The following is a 19,181-nucleotide window of genomic DNA, read 5'->3' as shown; positions in this document are numbered from 1 at the left end:
GGTTGGAACGCGAGCAAAGCTGTGAACAAAGGAAGAATGCAATGGTTAATCGAATAGTTGACGACTTTTGTTCAGCTTCAATTTTATATATAAATAATATACGTAGACGAAATTGAAAACATTCGTAGAAAATTTTAATTTATCGAAGAGGGAATGTTTCTCTTTTCTTCTGGAAGAAGATGAAATAATGATTTAATATTTAATTTACGAATCGACTTAATATCGCGTTAAAATAGATCGATTTAGTAATTGTAAGATAAAGCAGTTGTTTGATGTCGTTTCATACGAATGCATATTACTGCATATGTGTGGTTAAACGTGGCACGAGGCAAATGGAAGATTCTCGGTCTCTGAATGCGCGTTTGCATAATGTTACGAACATCAATACGGCTAATATCGCAATTTTCTTGTCTCGTTGAATATTCTATTTAACAGCGCGCATCCCAGGAGATTCTATTCTATTCTCCAATAGCCTCTTGTTCTGCATCAATTTCGCACGTCAATCTTGTACGCGATTTACACATGATTAATGTTATCGCATTTAGAAAGTGTCGTGTATCGAAATATCTATTATTTTTTTCCTTAAATTTTCTCTCTTATAAAAGAAATTCCATTATCCTCTCTTTTTAAAATAAAAATTTAATTTCTAATATAAAATCAAATCGAGACATAAATATGGTTTAAATATATTTAATGTTTGTGCACAGAACAATAACTCGGGGCATTTTTCGGGATTACGTAGATTACTGAATCATGCGTATCTGTTTCTTCGATCGCCAAAGCGTTCGCTTTATAACTCTTATGATGATCGTACGAAATTATGCTCGCGGCTTTAATGAGATTATTTTACAATAAATTTTCATAATACTCGCGGCAACGGCCCGTTAGCCACATGTTAGACAGCATTATTACGTAAACCTTGGGGCTGGCTTGTAACTATCCTATGTTTATTTAATAAGCCATTGTCCTTCTACTCCGTCTTGTCAAGAGTCGAAGATCGTTATTACCCTTTGTATCAAGAGTTTACTTTCTCCTAAAAAAAAATTATACCGTATGTGTCTGTCTCGTTCCTCCGTATTTCTTCTCTTTCCTCTTGCTTACTCCCACTTGCTGCCTCTCGTAGACTTCATTGAGCAAATTAAAAAATTTAATGAGACAATCTTCACGGTCCTTCTACCTCCTCGTCTATACTCGTCCGCTGTTCCGCACGACTCTTTGAAATTAATTAATTATACGTAATTCAATCTCTCAGTGTTCCACTGTCGAGTTCATCCGAATTCGAGATCTAATTACCTGGGAAACGATCGATATCGATCGATTATTCATCGTACAATTTTCGACACCACGATCCACCGCCTATTCGGTTGGGAGAGAAAACAAAGGAGTAAAAGGCAATGATAAACGGGGACGCGTCGAGTCACGAACCAGCCACGATTGGACGATAATTTCTCGGTCGTCAGCGAATCGGTAATTAAAAGCAAATCACGGTCGCGAAGTCGAATATTTACGTAGAATGAATATTTCATTTTCCGTTCCCAGCACCGATTTCGAGAAACATTTTCAAACTTCTACCAATTCCATCCCTATGGAATTGTTCGCACCACTGTTTAATTACCATAACTCGTGCCGATGAAATTTTATATCCGGCCCGCGTACACTCGCCACATACACGGTGTGTAAAAATCTGTCAGAGAGAGAAAAAAAAAAAGAATAATACTTTTTCATCCGAGACTTCGTTTTTTAGAAAATTGAATTTAAATATTATATCAAATGTTTATAAATTTTGTTAACGAGTATACGAAATAATCAATTCCATTAATCTTAAAAATCATTGAAAAACAAATGATCAAATGTACCGTTGAATATAATAATAGTTGCACGTCGATTTAAAGCTCGAGAGCTAGATGAGCTGGAATTTAAATTTTAATTCATCGACTGTCTTATTATAAAGAAGCAAATTGTATATTTTAACGAACTATACTTTAACATGAAATCGAGTGTTTTGTCGTATTAATTTTAAAATTCGATGGACATACATTGAATTTAAGTCAATACCGATTAAATTTATTTTCAGATAAAGTATCAAAAAGCTTCGTTTCAAAAATTCGATCACTTCGCCTACAATAACGATTTCGAAACGAAAATACGAATAAATTATCATTGGATTATTCCGCATCCAACCACTTGACGACCGTATATTTTCAAAAATAAATCATCATCCATCCCGAAACACCTCGTACATACCACCTACGCTTCCCCAGCCCCCCACGGTGTATACATACCATCCACGCGTGTATACGTTTCCCCTAGCGATACATTTTTTTCGCCCGGTCACGTATCGAATTATATTTTTATTCTTTTCAGGTCTCTGCTTGGCCAACGCGTCACGTTCGACCCCTCTGATCCCATACCCACCCTTTTGTCCGTATGTGTACACGCTCGCGTTTCCTTCGTGCACACATAGCAATAATTCTTCGACGGATCATCCTGCCGGACTATTAATTCGTGCCAGATTCGCTTTGATCTATTACGATGCACCATCACAGGCGCATTGTCGTGGTGGGTTGCACGCGCCACTACCGTCGAAGATATCGGAATTCCTGCGGTCGCTCGCTCCGATAAAATTAATACCGCCATCAAACGTAATGTAATTAAAATGTAAATTCAAGCGTGAATCATGATCCCCTTGGCCTTCTCTCTCTCTCTTTTCGACCCACCGCGGATCGAGCCGCGATAGGTTATTGTTACGCGTTAACGATGGATCTACTTTCCGCACTCGATTGAATCGTTATCGTCCGATACACCCCTTTCGACGAAAGTAACGCGTGAAAGGGTTCGATGTTCAACGAGTCGTGAATTAATCAAAGTTACGAATTTGTCGCGCAGTTTCGAACGAGTGATCGAAAAGAATCGGGAAGAAACGGATCGATGTCAATCCTTTTTCTCGATTTGTTGAATATCGTTGAAAATTTTAATTTATGCAAATCTTGTAACAAATGTCGTAGATTTTATTTTCAACGTTTTTTTTTTGGAAATTAAAATATCGAAGTAATACGTTTCTTGTACAACTTCTTCTTAGTCTGAAAATTTGCTTTGAAAAATTCTTGAGTAATTTATAATTGATTTAATAAACCTTGGAATATATCTCTCCTTTTCTTTCTCATGTTTATATCTTACTAATAACGATGTTGGCTATAGAACAATATCAGTTATTGATCTCTTTCTATATTAGAATTAAATGCAAGTATATATATTTGATAACTTTTCAACGTACACTTTCTGGAAAACAAAGCTTTATTCGATAAAATTTCATTGGTTATTTTCAATATATATATATTTTTTTAACATCTCTATGTAATATATTCCACGAGATACGTATTGTACATCGCGCTTTAATTAATCAATTCTACCGACAATTCACCAAAATGAGAAACTTCATCGACAGGCATTTTTCTTGCCAAATCTAATATAGGAAATGAAACCGCGAACCAGTGTTGGTATAATCGTAACGAGAGGGAAAAAAATTCAAGCAACGTTCGCGTGTAGCCACGATGTTTTTTGCGTTTCGAGGGGGACGATTCGCTAATAATTGGCGCGTGTGCGTTGGAAATATGGCGATGGCCAACGTGTCGTCATTTGTGCGGGCATTGTTTTGATTCCAGTTCGTTCATCGGACCATCGTTATTCGTTTCTACTGGGGGGAAAAAAAGAAAAAAAGGAAAAAAACATGCACGACGTTACGTGTGGTTTAATGTTATGTTTTCTGGGAAATTTATGAAGCGAGACAATTTATTCATACATTTTGTACGCGGAACAATAATTGAAATTATTTTATTCCGCGTGGTAAAACCGGATAAATTTAAATATGCTGATTCGGTTGCTTTTCCACGAAACTGCATCCAGGAAGTAGATAGGGATGCTTTCATAAGTTATATCTATACATACGTGTGCAACTATGAGGCAGTCGCAAAATGGAACGGGGTCGGTTGCATTGTTAATACGTTTTAAATCGTTATAAACCCACAATGGGACAGATATCTTCAGAATATTGAAATTTGATTAATCAAAGACGATTTTTAACAACGTCTACATCCCATGGAATAACATTTACCCTCCGTACAATTTATCGATGAAAGGACACGAGTCTATTGTAGAACAATTTACAATGAAGATATATAGTATAATGAAAGTTGAATAGAAACTGATTCAATCACGAGAAGGGTATTGATTAAAATGGACAAATATACGTGCTCTTCGATTTCATTTTTCGATAAAATATAGCAAACGCTAGAAGATTGAATTAATATAAAGCTGGAGGAATATATTTATAAATGTTGTTTTTTTCCTTTTACGTTTGCTTTTAATTTCAAGCTGCTATATAATCACATAAAACACACGTGACTGTTTTTTAGTTAAACCCGATGTTTGACCAATAAGAATAAAATAACACGATTGATGGACGACTATCGTATTACGATTCACTTGTTTGTCAAAAAGTTATACACACGTTCTTTCTTTTAATTTTTTTTTCTTTTTTTTTTTACATTATTCGTTCAATTTTCGAGCATATCTCTGGATAGCTTAGATAGTATCAGATTATCCGAATGAAAAATATTAACGAGAAGTTCACGATGATACAGTGAAACTCGAAGAGTTGAAGAAAATTAAAACGTTCGGTCGATGAACTCAACGAAGTTTAGTCATTGTAAAGTTTTACGGGAAAATTTTCCAACACTTATACCGCAGAAATTCAATCCCTCCCCCCTTCAAATTATTATAGGTGTTAAAGTTCCTAGAAACTAATTAATACTTTGCTGACCAGTATATTACATTGACCTAATTAATAGCCTGTAGTTTGGTACACGTAAAATTATAATTAATAATATCCATTGATTCGCCGTTATCCCATACATTGTGTCTTTAATAACGTTATCGCGTTATCGGCATGTAACGAATTGACTCGTTCCAGATACCTGCTAGAAAATTACCGATAACTATTTTTAGATGGAACAGCCGATTAAAACTATTATGTAAAATAATAAACCATAAACTAAGTTTTTTTTTTTAATATATCAAGTAATATGTTAAAAAGGTTTCTACACGCAGGAATACACCGTCTATAAGCGGTTATTTCTTACATTGAAACATACATTCTTCCATACATACACGTTGTCACACACGTTCGTTAATAATTGCGAGAATAGGCCGAGTACGAACGTAATAATTTTCTTAATAATTAAACTTCGATAATAGGTACGCTCTTATCTTCATCATCGGCGATCAGTTGAACGAAACTGTTTCTCAGAATTAAGCGAGCGTAACGGGGAAACGATTATCAAAGAGGGATAGCATAAAACATTTATCTTGGCCAAGGTGTATCGGTAAACTCGTTAACTCAGCTAGTTTCTTTGAAGCTAGAAAGGGTGCCAGCCGGACAGGTGAGTGACAGTCGGTCCAGTTTATCGCGAATTGCCAGAGGCCGACCTTTCCCTTAGACCTTCGCGTGCAACGATAATTAAAGGTGGTGGTCGGGGCAAAAGCGGTGAAATCGAGCCCGGCCACGTGGCGGCCGGAAATACATGCTTAACAGCCGTATATAATGGATGCATCGCAGGCTCACGAGTGATTTCGTGTTACGGAGATTGATCGCTTTCGAAAGAGTCGTTAATGATTATCCCTTCCGCCACGATTACCATACATCTTCGATACAATGAGTTGGAAATCTTACTTGCCACTCATTACTTCCTCTCCATCTTTGTTGTGCAAAAAGTAGCGTTAATAAATTATAGGTAAAGAGGATCGATGGAGGATTGGCAGGGAGGGTCGTTCGTAGTTAATAATCGCGTGTCCGAGGGATCGTTATTCGAGGGAGGTAATGCGATATAAAATTTCACCCGCGTGACGCGTTTCAAGTCAATTTCGAATTTACGAAATGAATCGTTCGAATAGAATTTATGCGTGTTATCTATTCACTCGGATGGCGACTCCGCGATGTTAATTTTGATCGTTAATCGCGTTCAGGATGTCGTTTAATGCGAGATGAAATTTCTCTATCAAGAAATAATTCATAAACGTTTATGGATATATCGCGTTTACGCGTTAATATCTTTCAATTTGATTTAATTTTATGGCTACGATTCGTACGCGTACTAGATCGATGCTTCTTTCTTCAGCACGCTTTTAAGCACGGTGTTTGAAGGTGATTTAATTTTCGAAATTAAAATTTTCCTCAAAAATTATCGTATGCATCTCACTTGCTACATACATCTTTTTTTTTCTACCAGTAAATAAAAGTTCCATCGATTTAAAATCTCCTCGTTCATATTGGTATATAGATTAAACTCTTTTAAACTCTTAAAATAACGATCGATTGGCCGGCAACAAATACATTTTCGAATTAATCTTTCCACGTTTAATTCATTTCGATGGTCGATGATCCATATGCCTGATCGCGAGCAGTTGGACAATGAAGTAATTACAGTTAAGCGATCATCCCTATTGTCAAGTATCAGGAAACATTTTGAATGACTCTGTTGTTACAACAGAGATAATGCCTAGTTTCCATGCAGAGTAGCGGCAACTTTGCTCATTGTTCGTGTCATCGATCGGTCTGGTATCGGACGTTTAACGAATACATATGTATCGAAGCTACCGATGTTTCCATTACATCACGAGATAGACAGAGGGTGGGAACACGAGAGAGAAAAGGGATTATCGTGGCTTCGATGAATCCTATCCGTTGCACGCGAGTTCGCGTAAACTTCAGGAAAACCGAGTCCACCTCCGCTAAGCGGATCTGCGTTTACAGATCATTTTTTCAGCACGAGTAACTCGCCGATCCGCGCCACTCGTAACAACGCGGTTGATAACATTTTTTAACTACTATGCGGTTCGCATACCAGCCGTTTTATCCGTGTCAAGAAGTTTCCTCTGGAAAACTGAAAAATGTCCGCCGTCCAAATATTATCCGAGACAGGATTATTCAGAAAAGTTTTACTTGTCCATTTTCTGTTTTGATGCGTTTTGAACTAATTATTCTTTCTCTTTCGTACAAGCTTTCCACGTAATATCGATTCTCTTTTTTCTTTTTTTCCTTTTTTGAAAATATTCCACATTGTTTTTATCGTAATTACGCGAAACAATGGAATACGATATATAATTAAATTACCATCAAATTTTATCGATGATTAAATGTGAAAATTGTAATTGTAAACACCTGTTGTATTACAATTGATTTAGAATATATATATATATATATATATATATTGAATCATTCGTATTATATTTATCCATTTTCAACTACAGAACTAATATAATTTAGTTACATTTACTACCCTGTAACACACTAATTCATAGATCGTTCAATATTTACACAACCTACTATGCAATACCACTATGGAATATCAAAATACACGCGCAAAAGGCAGAATAGGGTAAAGGGGTTACAACGTATCCACGAAATTCTTACTAACTTACGTTTTATTAAGAGCGGAATCAAGTTGAGTGGGACTCGGGGGGGAAAACCACCCGCGAACGGTGGTTTATTAATTAACAACAATAACAATACCGATACACTTGGGTACGTGGGTGTACTCTAATTTTGACATGGTTTGACACACAACGCGGCATACCAACTGTGTTATAATACTATGCAACTACTTGCACAAACACTTAGGGTGATCCCAGAGTGTACCGTTTGTTTAGTTACATTCCCGTGCACGTTACTCGCGAGAGGGAAAGAGAATATAGTTGCTTATGCCCGCATGTTCCGCGCTCTGAAAATACATACGCTCGATTATACTGAGCGTTAAACGTGACAAGCTACGGGCACGGTAATTGCGTCACACCATTACATTTAATTAAAAGTTTCGCCCGTAATACTCTCGAAGAAATCCGATTGTTCGAAGCTTGCTTGATATAACGAGCAGAGAAGAGGATCTGAGATCGACGAAGAAGCTCGTTCCCTCTCCGTGTGTTACAATTAAGCTCGCGTAAGCGTTGCGGGTCTTCTCTTCACGAGGAAATTGTACCGAATGGAAAAATCGTCGGAAAAAATCTGGTTTTCAACATTCATCCAGTCTAACACGATTCCAGACTGACTTTTCTCTTGCTTGAAGGAGCTCGTTAAATCGAACTGGGTCGTGAAAACAGCTCTTTGAAGACAGGAACGAGGACGGGACGACACACTCGTGTCGTCGTTTTACATCTCTAGATAGATGCCCCCCCCCCCCAAACTTTTTAATCCTAAGATTGATGTCGTGGCAATTTTGAAGTTTTCCGCGTTTTTTAAAATTGAAATTCTATAGCACGGCCTAACTTTTCAGTCGCGAGTATTCTTTGAATAATTTCTTCGAACCAGATTCTTTGATGCTTTGCCAAGGAAATTTTTTTTTATTGCTTCGATCAATCGTGTAAATGGGGCGATCACTTCGTAAGATTCATTAAAATTGGATAATTTAACTATTCGATTGTGATAATCATTTATGAAAATCGTCGTGAAAAGATATCGTGATTAAATTTAAATTTTTTGATGATACGTGTAACATACATTGTTTGAACATACGCATAATAATTTTATATGTCAAAAAATAATATATAAAATATATAAAAAGAATGGATTGATATTCAATGATGTTTTCGATTGTAACGAAAAATCGTGTTTTTTTGGAACTTTAATGATAAATAAAAATCGCGAATTTGTAAAAATTAATTTGACAGTGCGACGATATGAAATATAAAAGAAAAGTGGTACGTTTTGTCGAGGATCTTCTCTCGTTTCATGCTCTCTAGAAGCATCGTAAGCGAGAAAATCCTCCGTTAATAGTGGCAACTATAGCTCCGCGTTTTTCTAATTAGCGTGATAACGTTTACGAAGCAACAAAATCTCATTTTCTTGCATCCTCTTTCGCAGGGCTAATTAAAATTTCTATTTGTACACGCGCTCTGCTTTTGCTTGATGTGTCGCGTTGTATGACATTAATAGTCTGACTACGCGATATCCTCGTTTTGAAGAGAAAAAATTGCAAAATTATATGAAATATAGATATAAACGTTGAAATTTATTAATGAGATTCATTAACAAATAAAATGATATAGAGCAATTAAACGCGCATTCAGAAAATGTCACTTACTCTTTCTGGTCGTGTAATATTAATCCATAATATTTATGAGTTTAAATATTAAATGACCATAAATAAATTATACGTTAAATTCAATTCCACACGCAATTGAGATGTACTATTTATGAAGCATTCTCCATTGTTTCTGGAATTTTCGTGTTTATTGTGTAATAATTTGTGATACACACAATATAAATACACACAAATCATAAAAATAGATTTATAAATTGTATCTTAAAACAAAAATGTGTTATATCAAGTATAACTTAAATTTATTCCTTTATGTCTTAAGATATGGATTATTAAAAAAAGAAACAAAAGTTTTCTTATATTTTTTTATGTTATAAAACTTCCAAGATTGAGAAATTACATTTAATTTAATTCTTAAAGTTGAAAAAATTTAATATTGTATAAAAAATAAAAATATAAAAAATAAAAAAAGAGAAAGATAAATATGTAACATGAATATTATATCTATAATTCATGTATATCTTCTACATTGCATAGAGGGAATTTTTAATAATCCACCAGTTAGTCTTGCATATGGAATGAATTATTCATTTAATAGATATTATCATAAAGAAATTAAATAGTTTTCTGAACTATTTGATTCTTTTTTACATTAATAAAATTACATTACCAAATTCAATAAATTTTTGATCACTTACAAAAATTTCATTATGAATAATCTTCTAAATATTTTTTATTCTAAGAATCTATTTTGAAGAATTTACTTACAATTTTCAGATTTCTATTTTGTAAAAAATGTATACAATATTTATTTATAAACAACTTATTATAATATCAAATATAATAATTTATTGCATGCAAACGTTATATTTAAATTTTTCTTTATAATTTAGATATTTTTCATTATTTTATATAAATTTATATATTTCTTTCAATTTTATATAAATTTTTATATTTCTCTATTTAATAATACAATAATAATTAATAATAATAATTAATAATAATAGTAATTGATAGTAATCATTTTTATAAATTTAATTTGAAAGATATTAAAGAATCATTATACGTATAATTATTCAATACATATAATTATTATATATTGTTATACATTATTATATGCACAATATAATTTATAATATAATTAAGTAATTAATGTATAATGTTATGATTATTTTTATTTTTACATTCTAATCTAATATTTTATTAAAATATAAGTTTTATTTAATTATTAATTTAACTATTAATTTATTTGTGTTGCTTTATATAATTAAAAGGAAAAATTTATATCTATTATGTAAGAAATATATAATTAATTGTAATAAATAATAAAAATTAATAAAAAATTAAATATAACCTATATTAAATAACTATAGAAATTATATAACTTACGTATAACTTACATAAATAAAAATATAATCTTTATATAATTAAAAATTTCAAAAATTTTTATAATATATAAAATCGTAAAAAATTACCTGAATAATAATTTTAAATAAAATTTATATAATAATAGAATCTTATATGGAACATGTGGTACTTCGTCGGTCGAGGAAACTTTTGATTTGTATATAAATTTCGTCCTCGTACGAAACTTTGAGTGGAAGGGGAAATGTTTCGCTCAGCCAATTACAAATCGGCTTACTTAACCTGTGGCGCGTGGCGTCATTGTAGTGTCGAAAATTGTGGTGGAAAGACGTGTTCGCCGTGACGCCGATCCAGATTTCTTACTGCGCAGTATGTATTTTTATCATTATTTTGTACTATTAATATATTATTTGATTAATATTCTATTTATTTAATTAATACACGTTGATTTTGTTACTTATTAATCACTTTAATTAACTTAATAAGTTAAAAATAAGTAATTTTTGTTACTTCTTTTTTATTGCGTCATTGTCATTGTTACTAATTATTTGTTTCGTTAACTTTTAAAATCGAATTTCGAGTTCGAATATTATTTAATTTCGATATAATTCATTTGAATTTTGATTATTTATTTTAATTTTTTAATTTTCTTTTGTGCAGATCATTAATTGATCGAAGAAGGTGATTGAACGAAGAAAGAACGAATAAAAGACGCCATGACACCGACGCCAACCGTTAACTATTCATACATCGAAACGCAGTAATATTTGATTTATTACAACACAGCAAACGTATGTAAATTTATATTTTCTTTTTATTGGTGAAAAAAATTTGATATACAATACGTAATAAATAATTTGTACGTAATTAAATAATAATTTTCACAATCGAGAATACTACGATGAAGATAAAAAAAATCGAATTACCTTCTTATTTCGAGTTTATTAAATTATTTCTTCATATTATTTCATATTTTCAAATATATTAAATAAATTATTTCATCATTCGACAATAAAATCATTAGATATCGTTACATTTCGATCGCGAATTTTATTTCGAAATCTACGTCGCAACTTTATTATTGGTGGGGTGGGGGGGGATGCAGGAACAGGCAGGTTCAGACACGTTTCGACGCGAAGATAAACATGGCGTCTGTATTGTATTGTCATACTTGCCTGAGGCATGTTTGACTAAGGAATTTCGATTCATCGTGATATTCTCGAACTATTTATAAAAAAAAACTATACATTTTATTCTTAGAAACTGTATTTTATTTTCTGATTACAAACATTCATAATATTTTTTCATTTGTATTGATATTATCATATTTATCGAGATGAAGAAATGTTTTGTCACATATAAAATAATTTTAGAAATGTAGCAGTATTTTTCGGTACAAGTGCTCAATAGAAAAAGAAAAAATATTTTTTCTTTTTCTATCCTATCCCTTCTTAATAATAGTTATTTTTTTTCAGAATATTTTTGTGATCGCGCGCAAAGCGATCAATAGAGTCAGTGTTTGTTACGTAATAGTATTTTTCATATTTTTTTAGAGCATGAAAGCTCTGATTAAATTTAATTATTATATTTAAAATCGCGAAAATAGAGTCAGTGTTTGTTCGTCGATTGAAATTTAAATGAATGTATTAATAATCTTTTATTTTATTATTTTTTTTTTAATATTCGTTTTCGGTATATTATTCGGTATATTAGAGTCAGTGTTTCAAGAGAACAAGGCGATCATCCATCACGCGAAGAGGTAATTATCTTTGTATTTTTCTTTCAATTTATTTTTTTTTTTTATTATAATTTAAATTTATTAGAATCTTAATCTTTATTTTTATTTACTTAAAATTTAAAATTGAATAGAATTCTACAGTTTATTATCTTAAAACTTTTATAAATAATCAATTTTATATTTTAAAAGAAAATTATATACGATATTTTCGTTTTTATTATAGGTCCTGATAATTGTGACAGTTTTTCTAGGCTTCGGTCTTTAAAAATATTTGTGACCGAGCGCAATGCGGTCTATAGAGTCAGTGTTTGTTACGTAATAGTATTTTAATATTTTTCAGAGCATAAAAGCTCTAATTAAATTTAATTATTACATTCATTCGCGAAAATAGAGTCAGTGTTTGCCGAACGAAACGGGTGTGATAGACCTTTTTTTTTATTTTTTTTATTTTTCTTGATATTCGTTTCCGGTATATACTAGAATCAGTGTATCAAGAAAATAAGGCGATCATCCATCACGCGAAGAGGTGATTATTTTTTTTATATTTTTCATCAATATAGAATATCATTTTTATTTATTTCAATTTTCAAATAATCATTATATATATTATATTTTAAATTATGGTTCCATTTTTTGTTACAGCTTCTACTTCCTTCTACTTGATGACGACTTCGAAATGATTTTTCATGGATAACATCGATGACAATGCAGATTCTTCGCATCTAATGGTGAGTCGCATGCATTTTGGTTCCTCTGGTTACTTAATCATGTCGTAGGATGAAAGGTCCGAAACGACACGAGTAACTAGTTGTATACGTAGAATTTTGCACGAGCACAGTGACCGCGGGTATATTTATTATATCCGTGGTAATAACATTTTTTTATTCGTTTTTATTTATTAGTTTAGGCTAGGTTTTCTTGCATATCGCGATTACCATTAGTAATACCATATTGATCATTAATAATAAATTAATATTATTCATATAATATTAGTAATTAAAATATACGAAAGCTATGATTGTAATTAAGTTGAGTATCTTTAGTTGACAATATATTCGCTAGAGTTATTTGTAGAATCAGATTGGTAAAAGCCAAACATTCATATAAATAACAAATTATTGAAATGACTTCAATTACATATTTCGTAATGGACAAGGTAAATATCCACACAAAATCATAAATTGCAATTATTATATAAGAATAACACATATTATCGATGATGTGTTTCCTGTTTCCATTTTATGATAATATTTTTATCGATTTTATTGATCAATTTTCATATTATAAATTTTAATATAATTTGAGATATAACAATATTAAAATTCAATTTATTTCGTTCAAAAAAAAAAATGAAATTTTATATGCAAGAAGACACTTCGCGACAGGTAGATTTTGAAATCAAAGCTATAAATTTTGAATATCTTTTCGAGTTTTAGAAAATATGCTTTGATAGAGGAATCGCCTGAGGATATTTTTATTAATATTTAACTTCAATATTTATTATTAATTAATTGTATTGTATTTTAATTTTTTTAAATAGATATTCTTTTTTCAATTTTTTTCACAAAATATTACAATATTAGAATTTCAATTTATTATATTTACAAAAAAAAATATAAAGTAAAATTTGAGATAAGATAAAAATGCAGAAATGCACTAGTCCGTTAGATACAAAATATTTATATTAATATATTTTTGTAGCTCAGGATTTTCAGATTTAACCCTTTCCGTGTCCATTGCCAGGATCTCATTCACGTGCCCAAGTGCTACTTGAGTGAGAGAAAGGCGATAGGCATGATGACCATAGTTTATAAGTTTATATAAATTTTTTTAGCGACTGACAATGCGTTAATGTATCGTGCACGACGTATTTTCCACATTGTGTGTATGTGTGGTTAGGCTGTGGAATTGCGTCGTTTCGGTTATTTTTTAACAATCAAATTTTATTAATTTCATCGTTAAATTATAATGGTATCTTATTCCATATTATTCCAATAATTTCCCTTTAATATTCCAATAATAGTATCTTTAAAAAAGAAACATTTGATTATGAATGTTCGTCATTACAATTAACATAATAAATACAAAATTTTATCGTATTTTACGCAATGATCATTAGCCATTGTTAGTCGATTTCAGTAAAATGGTACGTAAAGTTATAGTGTGAAAGTAGTATGCCAAGCTCGGGTGTCGGAGGCGTCCCGGGACGTTTCCCTAGTGTAGGCATTTTGCGCCCGAGTGTTATGTGTGAGAATCGTGGAATGAATGTGTTGGAATGCCTGTTTTGCCATTTTTTAAATATAGGGCTAGGTAGGATAGGTAGTATACTTCTGGTATGTGTGTATTAATTATAAGTAGGTAGGGCCGGGCAGGTTGTCACAGTCTCCGATCGGGTAGGCGCGTTTTCGCGTGGCAACCTGTTTCAGGAAATAAAATTTGAAAAATCGAGTGCAAAGCTGAGAGGAATGGATCATGAATACCATTCGTCTCTGGTTTTTCTCATCGATTTTTCGAATTCCGCGGTCGCGGTCGTGAATTCTCGAAACGAACGTTGCGCTCGAGATTCTGCGCGTGTACGGACAATTATCATTCCGATCGTTGGTCGTCCACGTGCGATTAGCTTCCGGGATTTAGTCTTTTTTTTTTCTTTTTTTTTTATCTACGATTAGTGAATCTCGAGCCTAGATTTAAGTTTCAGCGGGCATTGCGCCCGAAGGAGGAAGACCGAAGAGGCCTCGACAAACTGTCGCGAAGAGGGGCTGCAACGAATGGTTTCTCATCTTTTGGATCTTGTTTGGGTTCAAAGAATGGGAAACCATTGTTATTACTTTGTCACTGTGCTCGTTTTAGTAATACGTAGTGAATGTTGTGTTGTCTGGCCGAATTGCATGCCGGCCCATCATCCAGATGCAGTCAACGTGGGCATCGCGATTTTTTTTATTAGTGTTGCGATATATTAATTACGGGTTGAATTAGAGTTGCGAAATAATTTCGCGATTTTTTATTAGTGTTGCGAAAAATTAATTACGGGTTGAATTAGTGTTGCGATTGATCAATTACGGTTTGAATTAGTGTTGCGTTAAAATGATAATCGCGTTGCCATAGTGTTGCGAATTATAAGATATCGCGATTGTTTCTTATATTTAAATTGTAGAGTCATTAATTTTCAATTTATTTTCTAACATTGCATTTTATATTGCTTTTCATCGATAATAGTAAATTTTTATTAAATTCATTTTAGAATTAGTGTTGCGATATTGTTCCATCGCGATTGTTTCAATTAGTGTTGCGTTGACAAATAATCGCGTTTTTTAAGTAGTGTTGCGTTTTACAATATGCCCAAAATTCTTCCACTGACATGGTGGAAATTGTTCCTGAATCACCAAGCAGCAAAGAGCTGCACAATGGTGATTTGACGACGGCAACCTCTGATATGGTTGCATTGGCTGCAGTCTTCCGCGATGTTAGTGTTGCGCATAATAAAATGAGAGTGCATAAAATAGTTTATTAGAGTTTCGTAAATAATTAGAGCACTTCTTTGAGGGTGCATACTTTCGCGAGTCTTCTATTTTTTTTCTTTTTTTTTTTATTTATTGAAATTTCATTGCAACTACAAATAAAGCACTCTTCGCGTTTTCTTTTGAAGATTTAGTATATTAGTGTTGCGAAAAAATGTTCCACTCACGGTTTATTCGGATTTATATTGAGTGGATAATTATTTTGGTAGCCCTTCTGGCTACCTCTTCGTCTTTTTCTTTTCAGCATCCTCTTAATGGAGCATTTGATACCGAAAATACTGCTTAAAAATATGAAAATTTATTAATAAATGAATATTTTTATTAAAATGAAAATTTTTTATCAAAATATGTAAATAAATAATAATTAAATTGGAAAAATATAATAGAATCATTAAAAATGATTGTTCGTAATCATAGTTATAATTTTCTATAATATACAATATTATATTATAGAAAATTTTTTATAATATTCACAGTATTTCTTGTCACTAAAAAAATAAAGTATTTTAAGTTTGTTTCAGGTGGGATCGATATAAGAAGATTCATATCTCGTATAATATTTAATTTCTATTTCTTTTTTACATTTAGATTTTATGATATAAAACCATAAAGTCTTAATGCAAGAAAGAATTTGTTAGATAGGATTTCTAAGAAGAAGCCTCAACATATGAAGAAAAATATTATTTAATTTTTATCAATGTACTGCTCTTTTAATTTTTGTTTGTTTCAGGACCAGTGGACAAAAGTATATAGGATATTTTCGAACCTATTTATATTTGTTAACGATGTTCCCTTCCTTCTCATTTATTATGCAGATACATATGTATATAGATATGCTAGTAAGTAGATTAAATTAACCAAAATATTTTTACGTAAATTTATGGTTAGGTAGAATAATTTTGAGTTAAATTTTATGATAGATTATTTAATCAATAAAATTAATATAATATTAGGTTAAAATCCTAATATCATATTATAAGTAGTTACGATAATAAAGTTAGAAGCCTTAATTTTAAGCGATCATGTTAAAATATGTAACTAACAAATGCATGTGTAATTAGGTATAATTAGATATGTAAATAAGATGTAAATAATTTCTTAGAGACATATTTCACTTATATCAATTATTTCATATATGTGAAGTAACGTCTCATATTGTAGAATGTATTAGATATAATTAAGATTATTTAGGATTACTTACTCAGGATTGTATAATATAGGATTTAAATTTTATTTTCAGGTTTCATTTTTCCTCGAATATCCTTAGTTATTCCTTGAATATCGATTTCCTTTCGTTGGTGACCAAAGATCGATCCTTTTACAAGCATTGGAAGAAATATATATCGAAATCAAATTTTTTTAAATTCAAAAAAAGACAGGATCGTGGTTAGAAGAGTGGGTTTTCTGCGGCCAATTCTCGCATTTAAATCGGTTAAATTGATGAGATAGCGATATTATTAACAGTTACGATAATAGAGAAATGAAAACTCGTCGTCGAATAAAGATGTATCGTGCGAAGATTGGAGAATGATGAGTCACTATGTGCTAGCTAGAAAATACGTATAAGAAAAAGCGAGTACAGAAGGTCGTGGTACCGCTGCTGCTGTCATTGACCTTTTTCTCTACCCTCTCGATAGGTTCGTCGCTCGTTCTTCCGTGTTATACGAACGCTATTTCTAGTTATAAAATATCTATAACGTCGAACTGCATTAGTCAGAAGAACAAAATTATCTTAAATGCAATACGATGGCATACTATCGTCGAGGAGATGTTAATACATTTCAACGTTTATTTTGTCGGTTATTCTTCGATTAGAATGGCGTTTGAATTTGTCAAATTGAAATTAAACGATGAAGAGTAATGGTTTGCATTATCAAGAGAATATTCTTTAGCAAAGTCGTGTGGACAAAGAGGAAAACCGATCAACGAGGATTATTGACGAGGAAAACACTTAACGGGAAGTTTAAGCAGCCTTTCTATCAAATATAATCGTTCCGAATCATTTCAAGCATTCGTATCGCGCTTTGAGAGGAGAAAAAATATTATAATTCTCTCATAGTAAAATGAATATTTCATCTACTACTTGTGAACGATGACTTGTTACTTCGTTTTTGAAACATCCCTCACGTTGTTTTTTTCTAGGCCTCCTTAAACTGTCGCTGTTAATTTTCGCAAACGAAACGTTGGAGGAACTTATTATCGCGGTTTAATTAAATGAGCCAATTTTATTTCGTACAATATATTCACCGTGAAAACTGTCTCATTCCTTCTGGCGCGATTTACAATGGACGTAATTAAATAAACAATTATCACGAGGGGCCATTCTCTGCAGCGGTTTATTAATGTTTCATGACTTCCGCAAGGAAATGAGACACCTTCCGTGGGCAAACGCGATGTAAAGTAATTTCTTACTTCTGTTTTATCGCCGCTGGGCCGAGAAAATTCGCGTCACTTGATTCCCTTGAATCGATACGGTTCAAAAAAAGGAAAAAAAAATGAATAAGAAGAGAGACTCGCGTGTAAACTCCGATTTGGCGTAAATGGGTTTTATCATTTAATATATCATATTATATATGATTTGCATGGGTTTTATAATATATTCGGCACGGCAACGTCACGCGAGATCGTTCGCTAATCTTCATAATTTACGCGAAAAGTTGTTTGTTGCGCGGGAAGACAATCCAAGGAACACGATATCATCATCGAAACGCAGCCTTTCCCCGTATCTGGTAACGAGTAACTTTATACTCGAACAATTTTCAACTCGTTCCCTCGTTACTAATGATGCGAATGTTTTTGCAGAACGAGAACGAAGGAAGAGACAAACAAGGGTACGGGACAAAGAGAGAAACTCTTGCATCGTAACAGCACATTTCCCGGGTATACGCGGGGTTGTTACTTATTCTCGTAATATGCAGTTACCGCTGCGTGCTTTTCAACTCGAGTGAAACTTTGATACCGCTTTCCTCGAAAAGAAAAAAAGAAAAAAAATTGTGCGTGTACGTTCCCTTAGGAATTTCTCCCTATCTACGAGAGTTGACAGATGCGATACGCGATACATTGGTGTATTTTTAGACAGGTCACGGAATGAAACGAGAAATGGAACGTATTCTGTACGATATTCACGTCTTGGGTATGACGTCGTCGTTGTAGTAAAAACTTTTTGCAGAGGGGGCGCGATTGTACATTTAATATTATAAAAAGGAGAAATAATACGACGTTAAAGGGATTCGACGTACGTAATAGAAGTACGATGGATAAGCTTATTATACAATTTGCATTCTTTTCTACCCGCTATACTTCGACGAAACTCTTTCTCAAGCTTTTTCCTCTTCTCGCTCATATAAAGACACCAGCATTTCGGCGGCATGGTACACGACAGAGACAAAATGTCAGAGAGCAGTTATTCTCGAGGAAACGCAGCAACCCCGACATTTCCCCTCGAAGAAGACCCGAGAACTTGGTCTTCGT

The 19,181-nt window shown here is 32.5% G+C and overlaps 1 protein-coding gene across 1 annotated transcript in view; it reads left to right on the top strand.

Annotated features, from left to right (window-relative positions):
• The first annotated feature begins 10,761 nt into the window (after positions 1-10,761).
• The window catches only part of LOC108003847 (metalloproteinase inhibitor 2), a 144,104-nt gene continuing 135,684 nt past the window's right edge, over positions 10,762-19,181 (top strand). The window contains exons 1-3 of the mRNA XM_062082679.1: positions 10,762-10,823; positions 11,115-11,245; positions 16,441-16,549. Coding sequence (XP_061938663.1) covers positions 16,496-16,549 — 54 coding nt within the window. The 5' untranslated portion in view covers positions 10,762-10,823; positions 11,115-11,245; positions 16,441-16,495. The remainder of the gene's footprint in view (positions 10,824-11,114; positions 11,246-16,440; positions 16,550-19,181) is intronic.

The sequence above is a fragment of the Apis cerana genome, linkage group LG12, assembly GCF_029169275.1.
Source record: "Apis cerana isolate GH-2021 linkage group LG12, AcerK_1.0, whole genome shotgun sequence".
Lineage (NCBI taxonomy): Eukaryota > Metazoa > Arthropoda > Insecta > Hymenoptera > Apidae > Apis > Apis cerana.
The sequence above is the reverse complement of the archived record's forward strand: the minus strand, read 5'-3'. Positions and strand labels throughout refer to the sequence as shown.